The sequence below is a fragment of the Plectrocnemia conspersa genome, unplaced genomic scaffold (assembly GCF_051122295.1).
Source record: "Plectrocnemia conspersa isolate PC_06_02 unplaced genomic scaffold, ASM5112229v1 ptg000002l, whole genome shotgun sequence".
NCBI lineage: Eukaryota > Metazoa > Arthropoda > Insecta > Trichoptera > Polycentropodidae > Plectrocnemia > Plectrocnemia conspersa.
In genome coordinates, this window is record NW_028277166.1 from 23,797,684 (window position 1) to 23,818,899 (window position 21,216).

The 21,216-nt window shown below is 31.1% G+C and overlaps 2 protein-coding genes across 4 annotated transcripts in view; one reads left to right on the top strand and one right to left on the bottom strand.

Moving 5' to 3' along the window:
• Positions 1-21,216, top strand: part of LOC148238104 (uncharacterized) — a 110,834-nt gene that overhangs the window by 10,770 nt on the left and 78,848 nt on the right. The gene's annotated exons all lie outside the window — the stretch shown is intronic.
• LOC148238105 (aldo-keto reductase family 1 member B1-like) lies at positions 14,032-19,547 on the bottom strand. The gene is made up of 7 exons (XM_088205252.1): positions 19,442-19,547; positions 15,774-15,916; positions 15,551-15,692; positions 15,294-15,488; positions 15,033-15,232; positions 14,810-14,965; positions 14,032-14,748 (listed from the first exon to the last, which is right to left on the bottom strand). Exons 1-7 carry the CDS (start codon positions 19,514-19,516, stop codon positions 14,706-14,708), a joined length of 954 nt encoding a protein of 317 aa, XP_088061378.1. The 5' UTR covers positions 19,517-19,547; the 3' UTR covers positions 14,032-14,705.

Here is a 21,216-nt window from a genome sequence, read left to right on the forward strand (position 1 = left end):
CCTTATATAGAAGTGGGCAATTATATCATAATTTTAATGTGTTTTCTAAGAAAAGAGTTCTAAATTTTGCTACCATAATTAGAATGGAATCTCTGAATCCCACGCTCATAATCAATAATAAGCCATCATCATCTATAACAACAGTGAATTCTCTTAATGCAGTAAAACAACCTTGCCAAATTAGCATACTAGTTTAAAAGCATCTCTCTCGCCTTTTGCATAGTTCATGGTATATAATATGCAATTATTAAGTAAACATTTAACCTCACCAGAGCCGCAGTATTACATAACGTCGATCACGAAGTCGAATAAACTCGCATACAATTTTTAAATACAATTAACCCGTTGATTCCCAGTAGCGTGTAAGTGCACGCGATTCGAGAAATGCCTTAATAGCGCTACTTAAAAATACGCTGAAATATTTCATTATAGTTGTAGGGCACGTCAAAAGTTATTTCTAAAGTTTACATATATAAGTTCACTTGATATAAGTTGAAAAGTTAAAGCTTGTAAAGCAGTAAAGCAAAATAAGAAGAATGTAAAGCATTTTATTGCACATTTTTGGTAGCTATTTGAGTAATAATTTATATTTTTATTTTTTTATGATTCGAAATACTAAAATTAGTACTCGACTTTCTTTTGAGTATAACAAGGATCACATTATTTTTTTATGTATGTATATAAACATGACGTTATACATATGTGATATATATTTGGAAGAATTTATATTGCAAATTAAAATTCAATAAAATATTTTTGCATTTATTTTAATGATAATTTACATTATTTTTAATAAGGCATTAATAATTTTAATTCAGTCACACTTGGTATTTTATATAGCACATTATAGTATTAATGTTTAATATTCAATCTGTGAAGGACAATACAAAGTTTTTATATAAATATAAAACAAAGTCGAAAGCAAAGTTTTAATTCTAGTGAGAGCTACTAGCGAAAGCTCCTGATTAAAGTAATTAGGCAGTGTTTTAGAATTCTAGATTATATAACCCTAAAGAATGTGATTAAGCTTGGGTTAGAACCAGACTGTATTTTTGTCTAATAAGCTTAATAAAGAACTTTAATATTTTGCTATTTCGTGCAATTATGTAATGTGCAATTTGTAAATGACGTTTTTCTTTGTTTCGGTTCTGTTAATGGACTTCCGATCGGATACGCGCAGGGCCACCAATAGCGAACCCGGGTCCAAGGAAAACAATGATTCCGGGCCTCATGACAAAAATGGCATTTTATATATTTTTTATCTTTGTAATATAATTTCTTGAATAAATAATAATAGGTACGAGTTAACCCTTTCTATACTACATAAAATATAAAAATTAGCTATCGTTACGATATATTTTCTGAAATCATATTTTATACGAAATATTTTAATTAGGCTTTAATGGTTTATGAATCCTATGGGTGAGTGACCTCGTGGCCAATGAGACTCAATGTGGAATCTAGTAAGACTTTTTATTGCAATATTTACATGTGTTTGATGGATGATTAACGGCGAGACGCTTGACGCAGCTGATGATGTCAGTGGACGATCCTTAAGATTGTTGTGGCTGTCTGCAGCGAGTGTCATGAGGCAGTTCTTCTTGCGGCGATGGTCGTTTGGGAGTCGTTGGGGGCGCGTCGACTGGTCTCCTCGAGTGGCTGCTGGTGGCTCTGACTTCGTGTCTCCTGACTGGATAGCTGTCTCTCTCCCCTCATCAGAGTCCAAGCTTATATATCCAGGCTTGCTAGCGAATCTCATATGTGTACCGATCTTCTAAGCAATGGCTGCAGTCGTTTCGTAGAATGGCGAAATAAGTTTACGCCTTTAGAAAGCGACTTCACTCGTCTATCGGTCGTATTGCATTTTCGGAAATGTCACGGATGTGGATATTTATGATATCCATGACCGTTTCGCCACAAAGGAATTCAATTAATGACGGAGAATATTTACTATCTACTCGTGTTCTGTATGGTTCCCCAAATCCTGTCTGTTCCCCAAATTGTTAATGAATGATCGTTTTTGCTCACAGTCATGACACAGTGATCATTTGGGACGTGATTATCTGTGTTTTAAAAATTACAAGGTATTAAAAAATATTTAAAATATCTGCTTATAATATTTATCTGCTAATTAGTAGCGTTTTCTTTGCTACTCATTGTTTCCTTATAGTGAACTTTCAATTCAGGTCAAAAGCGATATAATAAAGCAATCGCGATGAAAACGCTAGATTATCAAGCATTTAAATTAAGACTTTTTATAACAATATTACGACTAAGAATCAAATAAAGCACTTCTAAACTGAATTTTGACCAATAAGAGAGCGCAAAAAACAATTATCCCTTCTCAGAAGTCAAAAAATCACGTCAAAAGAAATAAAATCGGCAACGAGCATTCCCACTGCGACGGCGTCAGCACGATTTTATTGCTTTTGACGTGAATTTTTACCTTCTGAGAAGCGATAATTGTTTTTGCGCTCTTCTATTGACCAAAAGTCGGTTTGAATATCGGTTTGAATCAGCCCTCTTATAATAAAAGTCCATAGTAATATCAATAAAGATCTCATATTTTAAAAACATAGTGTAATATCAAAATGCAGGCAAACTATGGAGCAATATGTGAGGTGCGTCTGTCTGTACTTATTCTTCCGCTTATTATTTCTTTGCTTCTTCCTTAGGTATTCGATCTTAATTTTCAGATCGAATATTCAAATTTACTCTTACTAGTTTTAATTAGTTAAATATTATCATTTCTTATATTTTTAAACCTTCAAAAAGCAATCAAGTCAACAATAATTTGCGAACAAATTTTAACACCATTGCAGATTAAAAATCTAGCGGATATCCTAAATGGAATAAAGAAACACAATAAATATTAATATTGTGTATTATATGTATATTCAGTTTAAATTTGCTTAGTGTAAAAATTAGCAAGAGAAATTAATAAAATAATAATAATATTATTATTTTATAATTAAAAAATATTTTACAATATGGGTTTAATAAATTTATATCGGTAATCGGTATATTTATTTTTTATTTAATATTTGAATAGTTGAAAACTACAAATAATTGATAACTTAAAGGCCGCGGGTTCGAGCCACGGCAGCAGACTCGAATTTTTATTTATAAAAATGCGCTAATTTTAAATATTAGCTCCAACTGCAAAATTACATCTATTGTTTATAAATTATAATAGACTTAATAATTTATTATTTTATCATGTTTAAATTAAACTGTTGATATTAAATTGCAAACTTTACAGAAGCTTATTTAAACTTCACATTCGAGGACATACCATTTCCAATTTACTCTGCAATCGATTACCACTCTTTACTCTTTGCTAAAAAAATATTTCTACAACATAAATATAAATTAAGGCGTTTCATTTGATCCCAAAAACAGAAAATAACATCACTTTACTCTTGCGATTAACTGCGGATCAATTCGTTTTATTTATTTTAATAAATTACAACAAATTTAAATGCATATCAATAATAAGCATTATATGAAACACAGCATAGTATTGTAATTTGTTCCATAACACAACTTTACATTAATGTAATTATAAATGCATGTGATTCTACTTAAACATTTGAGCTAATAGAATTAGAAATGGTTTATTATACCAGCTCCATTCCATTAGAAGCTATATCTGGAGCTGCCAATGTCTAATGCAAATTTCCACAGAACAGAAAATAAATAAATATTTAGGCCATATAGCGGAAATTGAGTCGTATTTACTTATATTACGTATTCGTATGTGCATCACGTTTGCGTAGACACGTTAATCGTTAAGCAGGTATTTTTAGTGGCAGCCTCCGCTGGAGCGCCAGGGCCGCATCGAGAGGTCTGAGATAAGACGACGCCATATCTGACGGGCAATTAGGAAATTTCAGTGAAGAGCTCAAATTGTCCGGAATGGAAATACCGCACTGAGGCATTGTTCACGTGACGTACCAATTTCCGTTACACTTTTCGACCACCCGGTTCGTGGTGTTGACCATAAACAATAAAAAGTCGATCTTAATCGGACTTTATGACCCATGAAGCAAATCCTAACATTTGTAATGAAAATCTTTTAATGATTATGTCCTGGCCTTCGCGTCAAAGATTTTTGTGCAACAATTGAGAAGTTATACTTGAAGTTTTCCTTTTCGTGCGTACGGCTCAACTCTGAATTCGAACGTCGAGCTGAAACAGCGGACGCGAAGAGAGAAGCAGCGGTTTTTGCGATCTTAAATGATCTCAAGTTGAATTACGTACGAACTTAGCGTGTACTGATACTTTAAACTCAGTGTAAATGTCAGTAGAAGTGTCTGAGAAACATGATTTTATTATAAACAAATAATAAAGATGTAAACGTAATCTGAGATAACCCGCAAGTATTTTTACAAATTGGAGAACGCAAAACTGTTGAGCAAATATTTTGTGTTCTCTTGTAATTTCAACTCAATGACACGACAATCGTATTATTTAAGTCTTTAGGGTTCGTAGAGGTTCCTGTTTTGTAATGTAAATTTAATCAAAACTCTCATAGTACGATAAGTATATTATCAAATTTAAACCGCGTGAAATAAGAGTAAATTTATACACCCTTTAATGTTTTGAATAATATTTATTACAGTTGAAAAATACGTGTGTGTGTGTATAAGCTTGTATCGATTGTATGCCATAGTACTTATGGTGACAAAGTACTCGTGCTCTTTACGAAAAGGAAGCTCAAACCACCCAGTGTGCCCCCATGAAATTTGAGAAGCAATATCCGGGGATTGAGACGGAATTGCGAAGGTATCAAAATACCAAACCTTAATCTTTAAACTCTATAGGACTACAAATATAAATTTAACCACAAAAATTGATTACTTCAGATACATTACATATTTAATAATTAGTAAATAATTATAATTACAAAACACTTGCTCACATAAATAAATTATAATACGTTGATATCTAATTTATATTTTCAATCAAACTTTCATTGACATTAGTTTCTGTGACAAGTGTTTGCTATTGCTATGGCAAAATATTTTTTATGTAAAAGTGGGATACTATATAATATAAAAATAAGTGTTTTATGGATACATATACGTATTGGTACAATTTAATAATGTAATAAATAATAAATGTGTATTACATATCGTATAAATATGCGGTATTTTTTATTGTATCTCTTGGCACGCATGTACAAACTGCGATAATATCGTTTAAGATCGTGCCAAAATCTTTTAAGGAATACCAAATACGTGCATAAAATATTTAAGTAACATAATATATAATATGTATTGTATTATATTATATTGTAGAATCTTGAAAGATATATTACATATCAAGAGACTCTGCAAAGCTTTAGGTTGTAACCATTATATTGTGAAACATACACAAAAATGATTAAAATTTAAACAGCCATAACAAAGTGTTAGTAAAGTCTCGAAGTAATGAAAGTATATCTGTAATAATTAATTTAATTGCCTAAATAGTACTTTAAAATTTACTAAATTATACATCAATGTGTTTAATATGCATCAGATTTTTCTTGCATTCTTAACCATTTGACACTCTTTTAAATTATAATTAATTATGTATCTCGATAGACAGGATATAAGGTCACCTCTAATTTTAATTATTATACATCAGTAATATTATTTTGAATTTTAAAATATTTATAATAGTGACACGTAAAAAAAAAGAGTTGTTTATATACGTATATTTGTTAATATACGTATATGTATCATTTAAATGTAGAAAATCTTTCGCTTTCCTTACAAGATATATAATTAAGTTCTATCGTTAAAATACTATCCACAATTAATAACTACTACGTAATAGCTAGTTTAAAAAGCGACAAAAATGTCGCCGTCGTAGTAAAAACACTCGGTTATGTAGCGTTCATATAAAGACTTTTATAAACAATAAGTGAGAATCGAATGAAGCATATCTAAACCAAATTTTGACCAATAGGAAAGCGCAAAAACAATTATCACTTCTCAGAAGTAAAAAAATCACGTCAAAAGCAATAAAATCGTGCCGACGCCGTCGCAGTGGGAACGCTCGTTGCCGAGCGTTCCCACTGCGACGGCGTCGGCACGATTTTATTACTTTTGACGTGATTTTTTGACTTCTGAGAAGTGATACTTGTTTTTGCGCTCTCCTATTGACCAAAATTCGGTTTGAATATACTTTAATCAGCCTTTTTATATTAAAAGTACATAGTAATATCAATAAGGATAGCTATCATATTTTTTTTTTTTATAATGTAATATCGAAGTGCAGACAAACTATAAAGCAATATGCGAGATGCTGTCTGTATTTTGAGTTTCATAGAGCAGCATATTATCCCCTATCATTACTAGTAGAAATATACATCTACTGGTGAAAATGTATTTTGACTAGTAGGACACACTAGTGAAATAATAATTTCATCGAAAAATGCATATTCATTGCAACATTTATACATCGCATACATGCGATGTATATTTATTATTATTATTATTTACAAATAAATTATGGTAAATATGTAAATGTAGTATATCTAGGCATGGAAAAGTTGAAAACAAATCATTTTACTAACACCTTCCAGATTATTTATATATTTTCACTAATAAAAATATATATTTACCGGTGAAAATGTATTCTAATATAATTTCACTGAAATGATATATTTTATAAAATATTTTCGAGTTAGATTCAAGCTCATTCACTGCTTTATTTCAGATTTTCTTTTAGAGATAACCCTAAAATTTCTGGTAAAGATTCATGGACGTCATTTTAGCTTTTTAAATTTTTAATCAAATGAAATTTAAAGGGGTGCAAAAGCTCCCTCCTGCCCTTCTCAATTGACGTTCCTGTATTAAAATGAGTATTTTTGTTTTATTAATATTCTAAAAGGATGTCTCAAACTATCAAAAAATAATTTGTATGTAGTAAAGTTGATGACTATTATATAAATATTTTAGATGAAGCTTTAGAGCAATTAGAAATATAAGTAATAATAAATATGAGAATTATTCCAGTTCCGAATATAGAAGCCTTTTGTTTACGGGCCCTACATTCCAGAATGCATTTTTTGGTAAAATATTTTATAATTTAAGTTTTTTTTATATATTATAGTATACAAAAACCTGTTTTTCCTCATTGTGTTACTTCAAACATAATTATTGACAAATTCACTAAAAAACTTTTGAAAAAGTGCAAAAGGTTAAAAAAAAACCGAAAAAAAATATTATTATCTTCACTTTGTAAAATATTTTAAAAATTATATTAATGCGCATAAAATAATCTGTTTTTTTAAAAATGCATACACTTACTCTTAACAGGGTAAATGAATAGATTTTTGGTAATTTCAAAATGAAAAGAGAATAGGTATATTAATGCTAGACATAGAAAAAGCATTCGACACTGTTTGATACAACGACTTAACCTAAAAATGATCTAGATGTAAAGCCCCTGATTATCCTATACACATAATACAAGCTGTTTTGTTTCACTAAACAATGAACTCTCGATACCAATAAAATTTCTGCTTGAGACCTGCAGGGTAGTTTTCTCGGACCGTTCCTTTCATTTTATATACTAATGTCAGTTATATTTAAAAAATACTGACCTATTACATACGCCGACATCGTGGACTATATAACTTGTTTTTTCTAATTTAAACCAAGTTTTTTTCAAAATCCTTATGAAAATTTATAGGAAGAATAGTTATTTTAACAAGCAGATAACCTAAACAAACTGTTTTAAATGAAGGGAATCTGGGGATACATTTAGGTATAGACTTCAAGCTTAAATTCATTATATATATCAAGGAACTCAGGTCCAAAAGGCTTGCTGTCATTGCGGCCCCAATACCGTACCACTAATATTTTACCAAAAAGCATTTTTACAAGTATTTCAAGTATATAGAAAACTAAACTTTTTCTAAAGCGACAAAAATAATTTCAGTACTAACGTAAAAAACTTATTACCAAAAATTTAACATTGCCATAAGCATAGCAAAACATACCATAAAAATATTATACGAGACCAAATTAACCCACAGATTTCCAGATTCAGTGCCCAAGCACATTTTTCGTTAGAGTCGTAAATTATATATTTTCGCAGCTTCAGAATTATTTTTAAATACTTAAATTATGTATTATTTTTTTAGTAAATATAATTAATTATATGTTAGTGTTAGTTTTAAAAAAATCATCTTAGAGCTTTCTGCAGCATTTTGACATAATATTTGATAGCTTGTGACTTTATTTAAACTTTAGATCAACGTTACGTTGTTTCGAAATCTTTATTAAAAGGTTTTAATTTTAGAATAAATTAAATAAAAAATATGAACAAATTACACAAATTAAATTAAAAACACGCGAGGGATCGCAGCTTTAAAATTTTAGCCAAATTGTGGCATAAACAGATACAGACAATGATGATAATGGTTATGTGGATTCCCCGCGTGGCATTAAGCTTCTTTTAAAGCCGCCAAAACTCGAACAGGGAGTATGACGAGAGGCAGGTATATACACAATCATACCTACTATAAATAGCTTGAGATTGCCCGCATACTCGTAAGCAAAAAGTTCCGAAAGGACCGAAGTTTTCGAGAAGGAGCCCTTCCAGAGGCCGCCGTCTAACGACCCGGCTATTGCCCTTTGCTCGTAAAAATCGGCATTAACGTCATAATTCCTAACCCCTTGACGCTGTAATAAATTTGGGGAAATTTCTGAATATTACATAAGCCGCCATCGATGCTTTTACGGTGTATAAATATACCGCTTTGGATATATGGATCGATTTTTATGGTTTAGCTTTATGGTGGCCCTGTTTAAATTAACCTATATTTTTTTTTTAATCATATTATAATTTATAAAGATATTAAAAAGTGATATATTTTAAGCGCAGCTTAATAATACGGTTTGTACCTATGTATATTTAATTCAGTATATAACGTTGAACGTTATTTCATCGCGATATTACTTTTTTTTATACCTCACGCACATTTTTAGATCTTTTTATATCTAAAATTACGATAGAAGTATCATATCCAATTACTGAGGCTTTTAAAATATTTTTAAGCGTACAAAAACTATTACATGTTATGCTCATACCGGTATTAAGTCAATGTATAAAAGTTTCTTTATTTTTTAATATTTTTTTTAATCAAATTATCAATACTATGAATAAACAATATATTGCAAGACAAAGTATTATATTGTTATAAAATAAGGTTCAGGTTATCTTATCAATGTGGCAATGTAATTAAAAGAATTATCGCGGCTGTATACCATTGTAGTAGTAGTACACCTTTTCTGCAAATTGGAAAACTTTTAACTGAAAACGTATCTTGGCACCATTAGCATCCGTGAAATTAGCGACGTACACAAGTTTCGACGTTAATGCACGTTCCGCTCATATACAGGGTGTTACATAATTTGTGTCGGGTGCTAAAACCACTAAGTGCTGTCGACGCGCCGTTTATCGTCTTGCGAATTTAAAACAGAGCTTTCAAGCCATGTTCATATTTAAACCTTAATATTATATAGAAGTATTGAAAGCCAAACGTTTATCGCGACTGGCCGAAAAAGTAATATTAGTATACCTTTCCGATAATGGACTTTAATAACATAGAAACAAAGGCATATAATGACCGGTTGGACTTAATGCAATTACGTACGATTTCTATAGACCCACACGGAAAAAAGGTTGGCGACGAAAGACCTCAGATTGTTCAACATACGTTATACTGTAAATCTCACAATTTAACTTAAAAAACGAGCAATATTTTGACTAATAAATTAGTATTTCGATTAGAAATATTTGTCAGTTGTAGCACGTTCATTTTGAGTTATTCACTTGAGTGAACTGATATATGTAAATGTACAAAATTCTTCTTGTTAGGATTTTATTAATCCTTCACAATCAAAAAGTCACAATGACAGTCACTTAATGTGATAAAGCTATTGACACAATTTATTTGAACGTGTGTTTATTTTAATGTTTTTTGGTCATTTTTTTGCCAGATTACTTACGATCTTATGCTTGCACTACATTCTCTGGAAGTTGTCCGAACCGAAGTTCAACTGAAGTCGGCCGAGGTCGCCAACTTCCGAGTAGCGACCACACTGCCACAAATTTCATATGCCGTCCGGAGGGCGGCCGTAAACGACGTCTGCACGGCGGCTGCTGTCACGTACAGCTAGCATATTTGCGCGCGATCGAAAAATGTGCCAAATAATCGCAATTTTTAAATTTTAATATTATTAAAATTACGCTACTGATAATTATAAAAGTTTGCGTGGGCACTCACCAATACAATATCAGTGAAAACTTTTCGGTCGTAAATATTCAATTTACGCAAAATCTTTGTCGGCTTTTGCAAAATGCCATATGACATAAAAATGATACTTCAGAATACGAACACCACATTTGTGACTATCTTAGAATTTGTAGCCATCGATTCTAAATAAGAATTCGTTATGGTGTGACATTTATATAAACCGATCTAAGAAAATACATAAGGATATTCGAAACGATTGTTTTAACAAAATCAAGTACCACTAATTATTTAATTTTATATGAAAAAAAATATAATAACGATATCTGTTAAAGGAATTTACTATCAAAAATATATTTAATCCCTTTTGGTGCCCTAAAATATTCAAAGATATCAGTAAGAGTCTGTTGAAGTCCCCGATAAGCATGTGGTATTATAACTTGACCACGTGACCACGATGCAGCGCTCGTCATGCGTGTTGACCATAGGACGCCTACGCGTATACTTAAATTAAAGCGCGTTACTCGTTCTATCTCAGTTTTCGAAAAACCATATCATTATCTCTCTCACTCTCGTCACTTAACACGCGAGAGAGCGGAAGGGGAAGTATCTCACCGCTCGTGCTCGAAAGGGCAGTTCCAACTTCGGTCCGTTTACCGACAATGTTCGGAAGCGCTCGAAGCTGGCCAAGTCGACTGAATTACCCCTACTTTACCTCCCGTTCTCGGTAACCTCGCACAACTTCCGAGAGATTTTAGAGCGGGCAGAACCGAACTCGACCGAAGTAACTCACTATATTCTTCGTCCTTGGCCAACCTTTGCCAACTTCCAGAGAGTGTAGTGCAGGCATTACAATCTCATCTGCATAGGCGAAAATATATTATATTTGTTACATTCACTGATAGTTATATATTATCTACCATGATGTTCCAAATTTTATTTAAGGACAGTTAAAAATAATGAGATTTTTACTCTATTTTTATTTGCCATTCAACTTTAGCGTTCGATTTAATGAGAATTGCTTTCGAATTACGAGATAAAATATGTTAATACAAACTCTGACTTTCAAGGGCAAATAATCAGCTCGTACTGAATACCATATTTGCCTCTCACTGGACAAAAGGATTCAATCCCACCTACACAATCGTATATATTTAAATGATATAAATTATGTATGTGGTTTCTTGGATCTTCAAACGCATAAATGGAAATTAATCTCGGATAAGACGGAATAGGCAAAAACAATGAAACGAAAAATAAAAAGTGCATAAATAAATAAGCAGAGAGCGAATATAAAAATAATAAATCTCTCAGGTGAATTTCAAGCAGGGCCCTTCGTTAATGAGGTAGGAGTAAAGTAAAGTGGGTGACTTTGGGTTCACTCTCGGTACAAAGGCTAAAGCCCAAATCACTTTTGAGTAAAAATAATTGTTTTCGTCGACTTAATTCGTCTCGGCCCTTGATTGAACTTTGTTGATCCAATTTGCATTGTTTGTTTATGGTAGGAATAGACAAAAAGTGGCGACTCATCAAAATTCCCATCGTAATTCACCAGCCGAGGCCTGGACCTAATTGAGCGTCAAAATTTGCTACCCAAAAGCGACGACCGCCATTTTGGAATACTGAACTAACGAACCGAAAACTGCGCAATTTTTTATCTCAGCGGAAATATGTTGATATGCGCCCTGTTTCGCAAAAAGTTGATTAATCTTATTTTCTTCTTTGCATATGTTTACCTCTCGTATATGTATTATATAAAAGTATTTGATGAAAATTCGTGTGCCTGTGTTATATTAAAGCAGAGTAAAATTATGCAGATTAGGCTGTTTCCATTAATTGTAGGTCAATCTGCAAGGTGTTGTAGCGGAGTGCAGTCATTTAAACCATGAATTACTTGTACGGATTGAAGTAATAATTTGTGAACTTGTATGCTTAAAACCCTGTCGTGTATTTGAATATAGCATAACGTTCATTATTCAATAAAATTGGTAGCAACAAACTGATAGCTTCGTCGATGTAGACTATGCTTGTCGTCAGTTTAATGTTAACTAGTGATGATATCAAAAAATTATCTGGTGGAGTTTTTAGGGGGCGTAACGCTAGGGGTGGTTGACCTCGCGGCCAATGAGACTTCGGTGAATCTAGATGGATTATTTTATTAAGTTATAATTACATTTGACTATGGACGATTACGGCGTGACGTTTCTCGCGATGAAGGTGTGCAGGTGGTGATGTCTTAGGGCTCTGTGGCTGCGTGCTGCGAGTGGTTCGGGAGTTCCAGGAGTGATCTTATGGTCTGTCGGTGAGGGCGCGTGGCTGGTTCCTCCGGATGGCTGCTGGTAGATCTTTGCTCTCTGGTGTCTGTGCCCGTCTCTGCTGTCTTCGGCCGTCTCGTATGGTGCCTGCAATCGTCTCTTGACCGTCTGCGCTCTCGTCGGAGTCCAAGCTTATGCCCTTTAGGGAGATGCACGCTAGCTGGCCAATCGCGTTTGTGCATCGATCTCCTAGCCAATCGCTGTAATGGCTTCTTAGAATTCGAGAAATCGGATGTGTATTTTCGAAAGCAAGTATTTTGCTTGGCTCCAGACTTTTGAATTATTCGGAAAGGGCTTACATTGTGGTGATTGATTGTGTCCGTACCGTTTTGTCACAAAAGGGATTCTCTTAGCGACCATTGTTTTGTGGTCAAAAGAAATCCCTCTTGTGCCATGATGTTTGTCTCATTGTTAATGAATAAACGTCTTTGATCACGGTCATTAACAATGAGACAATCGCCCTTTTAAATGTGCCTATATGTGTGGTCGCCATAAGTTCACTTTTTTTTCGTAAAATTTCTCCCCAAATATAAAATAAACTGCACTTTTAATTGATGAAGCCAGAAATGTGTATGATCGATGTATATAATTGTGAAAAGCATCTTTCTTTTAATGTCGTATTAGAATATTTTAGGGTTTTTAAACAAAAATACTTTAACCGTACAATTATCTATTCTATAATTGTTTTAAAGAAGTCATTAATATTTCTTTCTTTGGTTAAAGCTTAACAGCAGCTATTGTTTTCTAGTTTATTGTAGTGTGGATTTATTTTAACCACCATAAGTCACCATAACGACCACTTGAAACACGAAAAGAAAATCTCTCCCACTACGTAACTATCAAACACATTACGAAAGTTAAAAACTACACATCACACAACGGAAAAAATTCAGTAGCACAAAAACTACCGGTTGTATAAAAATACGCACGTCGGACAATACGTTCGACTCTGTGTCTATTTTTTATTATTATTTTAATAATTTACTGAGTCTTCGCTGGAATTTATGGTTAAATTATTGTAGTAATATAATTTTGTAAAAATGGTAGACAAGCTGGTGATGCCTCATCACTGCGTCTTTCTCCGTCTGCCTCTCTTTTTCCACTTGCCCGTCTGTCCCTCTGTGACCAAGTGTCAGATATTTTATATTGCTGGTTCGAGACAGCCCTCGAGGATGCTGGCGGGGCAATTACATCGCTTTTTGTACACACCCACAAAATATATCTATGGCTTAAAAGTGAAACTTCCGGATAGCAGCTTTGGCGATCGTTAACAAAGGGATAAAAACAACAATAGTTCTTGCCACAAAGGGTAGTTTTTTCGGTACTTATGGGCGATAACAAGAGATTAACGTCTGTGAAATATTTTTTTATTTAATAAGTTTATTTAGCTAATACAGCTTATTGTTTATTAACTAAACAAATTTAATCAAAACATACATATAACACATAATATAAACATAAGCAGAAAATAAAAAAATACGTTATTATTATAATTTATTTTTCAATATACAAAGATTTTTCTCTTAAGGCGTGAACCCATTTGAGAGGTGTGCTCAAAAAACAATATTGCTTTGTAAATATTCTTATCTGCAATTTGCCAAAGCTGTTTTGAATGAACAATGTAAAATATGTTACTAAATGTCACATCTTTTATATTGATGTTAAAGTCAGAGAATCCTATCTTACACTGATTCTTTTACATTGTTATGCATCTGGTTTACTACAAAATAATTTCATTTGTATAATTTTACGTGTGCTATTGGTTCGTGTAGTTTTTTTATTATTTGTTTGTTCGTTTCTGGAACTAATAATTTCTCGCTTAAATTTAGCCATTTGTGACGAACTTTGGGATTTGGTGTCACATTATTTTTGTTTCCTTTTATATTGTTTTATTTATTTTTTTAATTCCTTAATGATTCTAAAGATGATTTGTTTGCCATGATATATTTAAAAAAACTCTCATTTTGTAACAAGAATAGGAAAGAAAGGCCAAAGGTTTAAAATAAGAATTTTGCATTTACATTTTTTTTTATATTATGCTTAAGCACAACCCAATAAATATATATTTCGTTTTATTATTGTATCATAAACATCTAGCAATAAACAGCATTTTTTATATTTTAAGAAATTATTTAAAACTCTTCGTGAAAAGGATAATATTGTCCATTTGCCAATCTAAAAATAAATTATTAGAAAGCAAACTAAAATATTAGTTTCTTTATAATATCATACTTACATAGGTCTTTTGAAGTATCGTTCATTATTATTAAGATCCAACAGTGTGTCCATATCTTCTTGAGAAATTTTAAAATTGAATATATCCCAATTCTCTTGCATTCTATGCTTCTTTACCGATTTAGGTATCACCACAAAACCGCGATCGATATGATATCTATGAATAATACATGAACATCAACTATACATCGAACTATTTTATTCATCAAGGTTTTTCAATTTACCTGAGTAATATTTGTGCTGGCGTTTTACCATATTTGACAGCTATTCCACCCACAACAGGATCCGACAGTAAATCCCGATCTGTTGGCTCTGGATTTGGTCTATCAGGAGAGCCTAAAGGACTGTAAGCTGTCAATACTACATCGTGCTTAGTCATCCAATCTCCTAATTTTTTTTGACTCAAATAAGGATGACATTCAACCTTTAATTTAAAAAAAATATTATATATTAGATAAACTTAAATATAAGGACAATATAAATACCTGATTAGTAACGGGCTTAATTGTACACATTTTTATAATTCTTTCTATCTGCAGATGATTAAAATTCGACACACCAATGCTCTTTACCAATCCCTTTTTAACCAAGTTTTCCATTGCTTTCCAAGTATCGACGTAATCGATATCTGCAAAGAGTATAGCGCCTTTTGCATCGTGTGGGAAAAAATCATCTCCTTCCTAATTAATTAATTAAATATTTTATTTCAAAACTACATACACATATACAAATTAAAAATTACAATAAAAGCATCAGGAAAGTGCATAAGATACAAATCCAAGTATTTAAGGCCAAGATCATCCAGCGACTTTTGGCAGTACTTTTCTACGTTTTTTGGATCATGACAAGTTGTCCATAGTTTAGTGACAATATATAAATCTTCTCTGTAATTAATATTATAAAAAATATCATTTATAGAACATAAGAAACTGATGTTTAATAATATAAATAAAAATATAAATAACCTCTTAACAACACCTTCTTCTATCTTTTCAGCGATGCCTTGACCCACCTCCTTTTCGTTTTGATAAACATAAGCTCCATCTATGTGCCTGTAGCCTATGTCTATGGCGTATTTCACAGCTTGGGTCACTTCTCCAGGCTTGGACTAAAATTTAAAATAAATAAAGCACTTACAAAATGAATCTCCAAATTCTTAACTTGCAAATTTATATATATAATATTATGTATGATTAGATATTAAATTCGCCCGGTAAATCTTCACTAAATTAATTCTCAACTTTACCATTAGCTGTTTGATTCCAAAATTTATTTTTAATAATGCAGATGTCATTATAATCACTTCATCCTTTAATATTTTTAGATGTTTTGCATGTTGAACTAAATCAAAATATTATTCATGCTCTATAAAGCATATAAAAACATTTACATTACCATCCAGATATCTTTGTGCAAGAAAGTTTATAATAAATAGAGCTTCTCTTGTACTTAAACTGTTTCTGAAATTAAACTGAAGGTTGCTCATATCTATTGTGAATGATTTTGAGGAATATTTTAAATATGTGGCTTGTTTTATATTCTTGGTACTCTTTTTTATGGCTTTTTATTATTATAAAATAATGATTCATTTATAGTTAACAATGAACGCAACCTACTTTCAAAAACCATAATCATAGTAACCAAAACTTCTTTACAAAAGTGTATAATAATTATTATTTTGCTTAACTTTAGTTCATAATCTTTGGAATTTATTCGTATCTGGAGCACAATTGTTTTGTTTTTCAAGGGCCACCCGGAAGACATACTTATTTCAGATATTATAAATTCGGAATTTAATAATAAGCCCTAAATGGTCTAAGTAAGCATTTTATCATTTGGCAATGCTTCTGTAAGTCCAGACACTGACAAGAACAGAATCACTCAATGCAAAGAGAAAGGGACTCACTTCGAAACAAAAATTAAATTTAAATTAAAAATAAATATTATTATTTTTATAATTAAGTGCATAATACTTTAAATAAGTATAATATTACATCAGTCAAACCCAACTGAAAAAAATATTAAATCATAACATAAAATAACATTTATCTTTAATCTAACAAAATTGTGATTTTATCACTTATATGATATTTCAAGTGTTTATTATAAATGTTATCATTGCTGCAATTTTTCCTTTATTATTTTATAAAAAAATAAAAGATAAGAAAACCACCTTATATCAATCTTTTAATCTGATTGTAAATATACTGTTGTAACATTAAATGAACTAGTAATAGTAATAAGGAGATAACCTTAATGCATAACTAATCGACTGTTTTCTGTCGAACATGCTAATCGAAAGTGAAATATTTTTTACTTATTTGTGCCGACGTAGCAGTCAGTCACACGTTTATTTTTATAAAAGGCAAATAATTGATAATATAAAATAATTTTTAATACCCAACAATTTGTACTTAAATATCGTAGCTTTGTCTGCATCTAATAGAATTTAGACGTTTATATTTTTATCTTTGTAGCTAGACAAAGATTGACGTGACATAGAAAGCGGCTGCTTCCTCGGTCTTCTTATTCTCGGTCAATTCTCAGAGGAACTCCGCTTGGTACGAGTTCTGATAAACTCTTGTGTGTCACAATTCGGTAGTATTTGGTAAAAATTCCAGAAGGAAGAATTGATAGAAGTATATTCCAAATGAATGTTTAAATTATACGCTAGTAATAAATGAAGCAATTTTGCTCTGCCTACAGATTTATTTATATCTATATTTTTTATATTAACAGCTGGAGAGAAAAATTTTAAATCAAAACTTTTCATTTCTCCAAAAATTTTATGAATTTTCGAGAAATTTTATGAAGCAATTTTTATCACATAAAATGAAATTTGTACGAATATTTTTAAAAGGTTTAAAGTTCTGAATTTTTCATAACGCTACAGGGCGGGTTGATGCCTAATATATGTACATATTTCTTGGAAGGTTTTAATATGGGTCTAGAATTGACAAAAAATTGTTTATAATTTTTAACACTCGAATTCACCTTATCTTTGCTAAAGTAATAAAGAAAGACACTCAGATAACAAAAACCTTTCCTAAAGTGTTCGTGTCAGATGTTTACAAATATCCATACATTCTAGGAAGATCAACTTTTTTTCGATTTTCTGTTACTCTAACCAACCGGCAGCTTTATATTTGCTAGCAATATGTTAAAAAAATATCATCTCAATAAATTATTTTTGACAGATTTAATATTAAATATTTTTGTATAAATTTAAAACAGATTAAAAGTCCACAGCTGCACAATATAAAATAAAAATTATGAGTAATTTCTGGAAATACGGCTATTACAAAGTTTTTTTATTATTTTATTGTTATCACTATAGCTATTATAAATAACATTAAGAAAATAAATTTAGCAAAAATCAATTTTTTTATTAAATTTAATAATTAAACATTAAATAATGCTGCGATGCATCGAAAAAGATGACTACCTGCGTTTTTTAAATACACAAAGCATGTGTGTTTTTAAAGTTGGACAGGTTTTAGTGTTTTTAAAATATTTTTTTACATATTTCACTAAAAATAGTAACGATGTTTTTCGAATAATTATACAAAAAACGAATGGTAATCAGGAAAATTTATTTATTTAATAGTTTTTAAATCTTCAATTGTAACTTGATAGGCGTAACCCCAATGTGTTACAATAGGATAAATCAGATATAATTAATTCCTAAATTAAATATCAACCACCAAATTTTTATTCTGAGAATCGATGCTATTTATATTATTAAATATAAATTATTATGTGGAATATAATTTATAATCAATAAAAGTCACTATAGTTGGAAGAATTTTTTTTTATAATAGCTTATTTTTTACTAATAACGATTCAAGTTTCGCTGCGGGACTCGAACCTGCAACTCAGAGTTACTAGTCTGAGACGCTTTGGACTATGCTATTCCGTCCTTTAATGCTATATTTGGTATTTAAATATTCAGATTATAATACCTCTTATATTATATATAACCAAAATATCCAAAACTCACATAATATCCAGACTTAGATAGTTAGTTCTACATAAACAATATGAAATTAAAATTTATGATTTAATAAAGTTTTTTGTTCAAAATATTTATGATATTGATAACGAAGATTTGTAGTAGGTGATATCATAACTTCGTTTACAACTGTAAAAAAATGTCCTGTAAGAGACTAAGCTTTAAAAAACTTGTTTCTATGTTTCATAGCAATTAATCACATCGCAATCGAAAGTAAATTTTGAACCATTGTTAAGTGTACTATCGATTTTATTCATCCATTTGTAAACATTGTAAAACCTTGATCCAATACTAAAACAATGAAAACAATATAATGCAACAGCACCAAAGAAAGGCAAATAAGTTTCTGTGATTGAAGTGAAATATTGCTCATTGATTATGTTTCAAGGTGCCAAATAATCAATAGCAGGTTTTACACTAACTGTATATGTCAACCAAACTTAAAGCTGTCTGTGTTTTATTTTTAAATAAAAAGTTAAAAGCAAACCGCTAAGATATCACTGTTATATTAAAATATAATTATTAATTATCAAGTCGCAAACTTTTTAAATTCCCTTACGTATATAAAGAAGTTACGAGACGAGATTTTGTATAAATTTAACACAAATTCATATCACTTACCTTCCAAGTTCCTAATCCAATTGCTGGAATTGAATTTCCGTCGTTCAACTTAATCAAAGGAACGTCTGAGCTCATGTTTCAGCTGTTGTGATCTCTTTGAATCAACAAAGTAAACTGAATTTACCAACGGTGAAAAAAATCTATTTTTATAATTGTCGTTATCTCTAACACTACAACTTCATAGATAAAACGTTTCATAACATAATTCATGATTTTGTGCAAAAAATACACACTTACCATATTGATAATATTATTTATATCTAAAATTATTTCCCACAAATCTCAAGCAAGCTTCCTTAAAAGATCTCAATAAACATCTGCATATAAAATGCAACTCATAAATACTTTTTTATATTTGCAAAGATTCTCCATGCGCACGCTAATTAGTGATTCCAAATCAAGTACGCGTCATAAAATCTACCCATACAAGAACCCAAAGTCATGATCAAAGAATGTGGCAATTTATAATATATTTAGGCACTATTTTAATAATATAATTAAATATCCCACGGTTAGCGTGTCAAGCGTCAATTTACTTAGTCTTTGGAATAATTACCGACGATTATTTAATTCTAGGATAATCACTTAATTGCCGGGGTATCGAGTTGTGTTACTCTAGAAAAGCGCGAAGCGTTGTTTAACGATCTGAAATATCTATATTAGAATGTATACATTGTATATATGATACTTCAATAAAGTTCGCGAGATTATACAGTTCTCTAAGGAATGAGTTAAGAAATTTATATGACTCGCCAAACCATTACAGAAAATTGAGATGCATAAAAATAAGGGATGAGATACTTTTTGCACAACGTGTGTAAAAGTTATATATCATTGAAAGAGTAGGGCAGAAAAAATTGAACTGGTGGTAGTGGGAATACGCGAATTAGGTTAACGCACCTATATTTCTATGCGCGTTTTATGTTTTAAGGGCAAAGTTCGTAGGATTATCTTCGGTGTGGGGAATGTAACATTCGTGTTTTATTACTTCACTTTACTAGACACTTGACAAGGGATGGAGAAGCTAAGAAATTATCTTTCTTTATGCGACATTAAGATATGCGAGCTTCGAGCGAAACTACTCACATACTATGCAAGTATGTCAGTGGATGAGTACTATATCTTAAGATATTTTTATCTCTAGGTTTACCTCTCATTAGATATTCCACATAACAAATTGTCTTACATGTAAAAGGAATAAGGAATGTGGTGAAAGACACGCAAACCTTTTTACTAACATGACTATTTTATAAAATAACGAATATATTATTAATGCATATTAATAAAATAATATTAATATACAGTATATTGCACATATCGCATTTTTCTTCGAGTGATTTAATTAGTTGTCTGCGATGATCTGTCATTTCGAAAGTCTTAGTTGAGTGAGTTAATAACAAAGATCTTTGGATCTTTGAATGAAACATAGACGAATATAAATGTTGGGCCCATATTATTATTGCTTAGCTCTACTTTCTGTACATCCCCTTGTAAAAGTGTAACTTACGGGTGACCGTCCGATTATGTGAAACAATAGAAAGCTCATAAATAAAAGTAAAAGGGTTCAAGGAGTACTGTTGTTCTAATTTATATTAGCGCGAGATCTGCATTACTATTAATTGGCAAATTATTGGGTCTTCCAATGTTTTTTTTAAACGAAAAAATAAAATTTAAAGCAGCTTTTCTTATGCAATGAAGCGCATAAAAATTAACAAAATTTATCATAATTTTTTTATTTACTTTAGAGATGTTAAATCTAATGTAAAATAAAATTT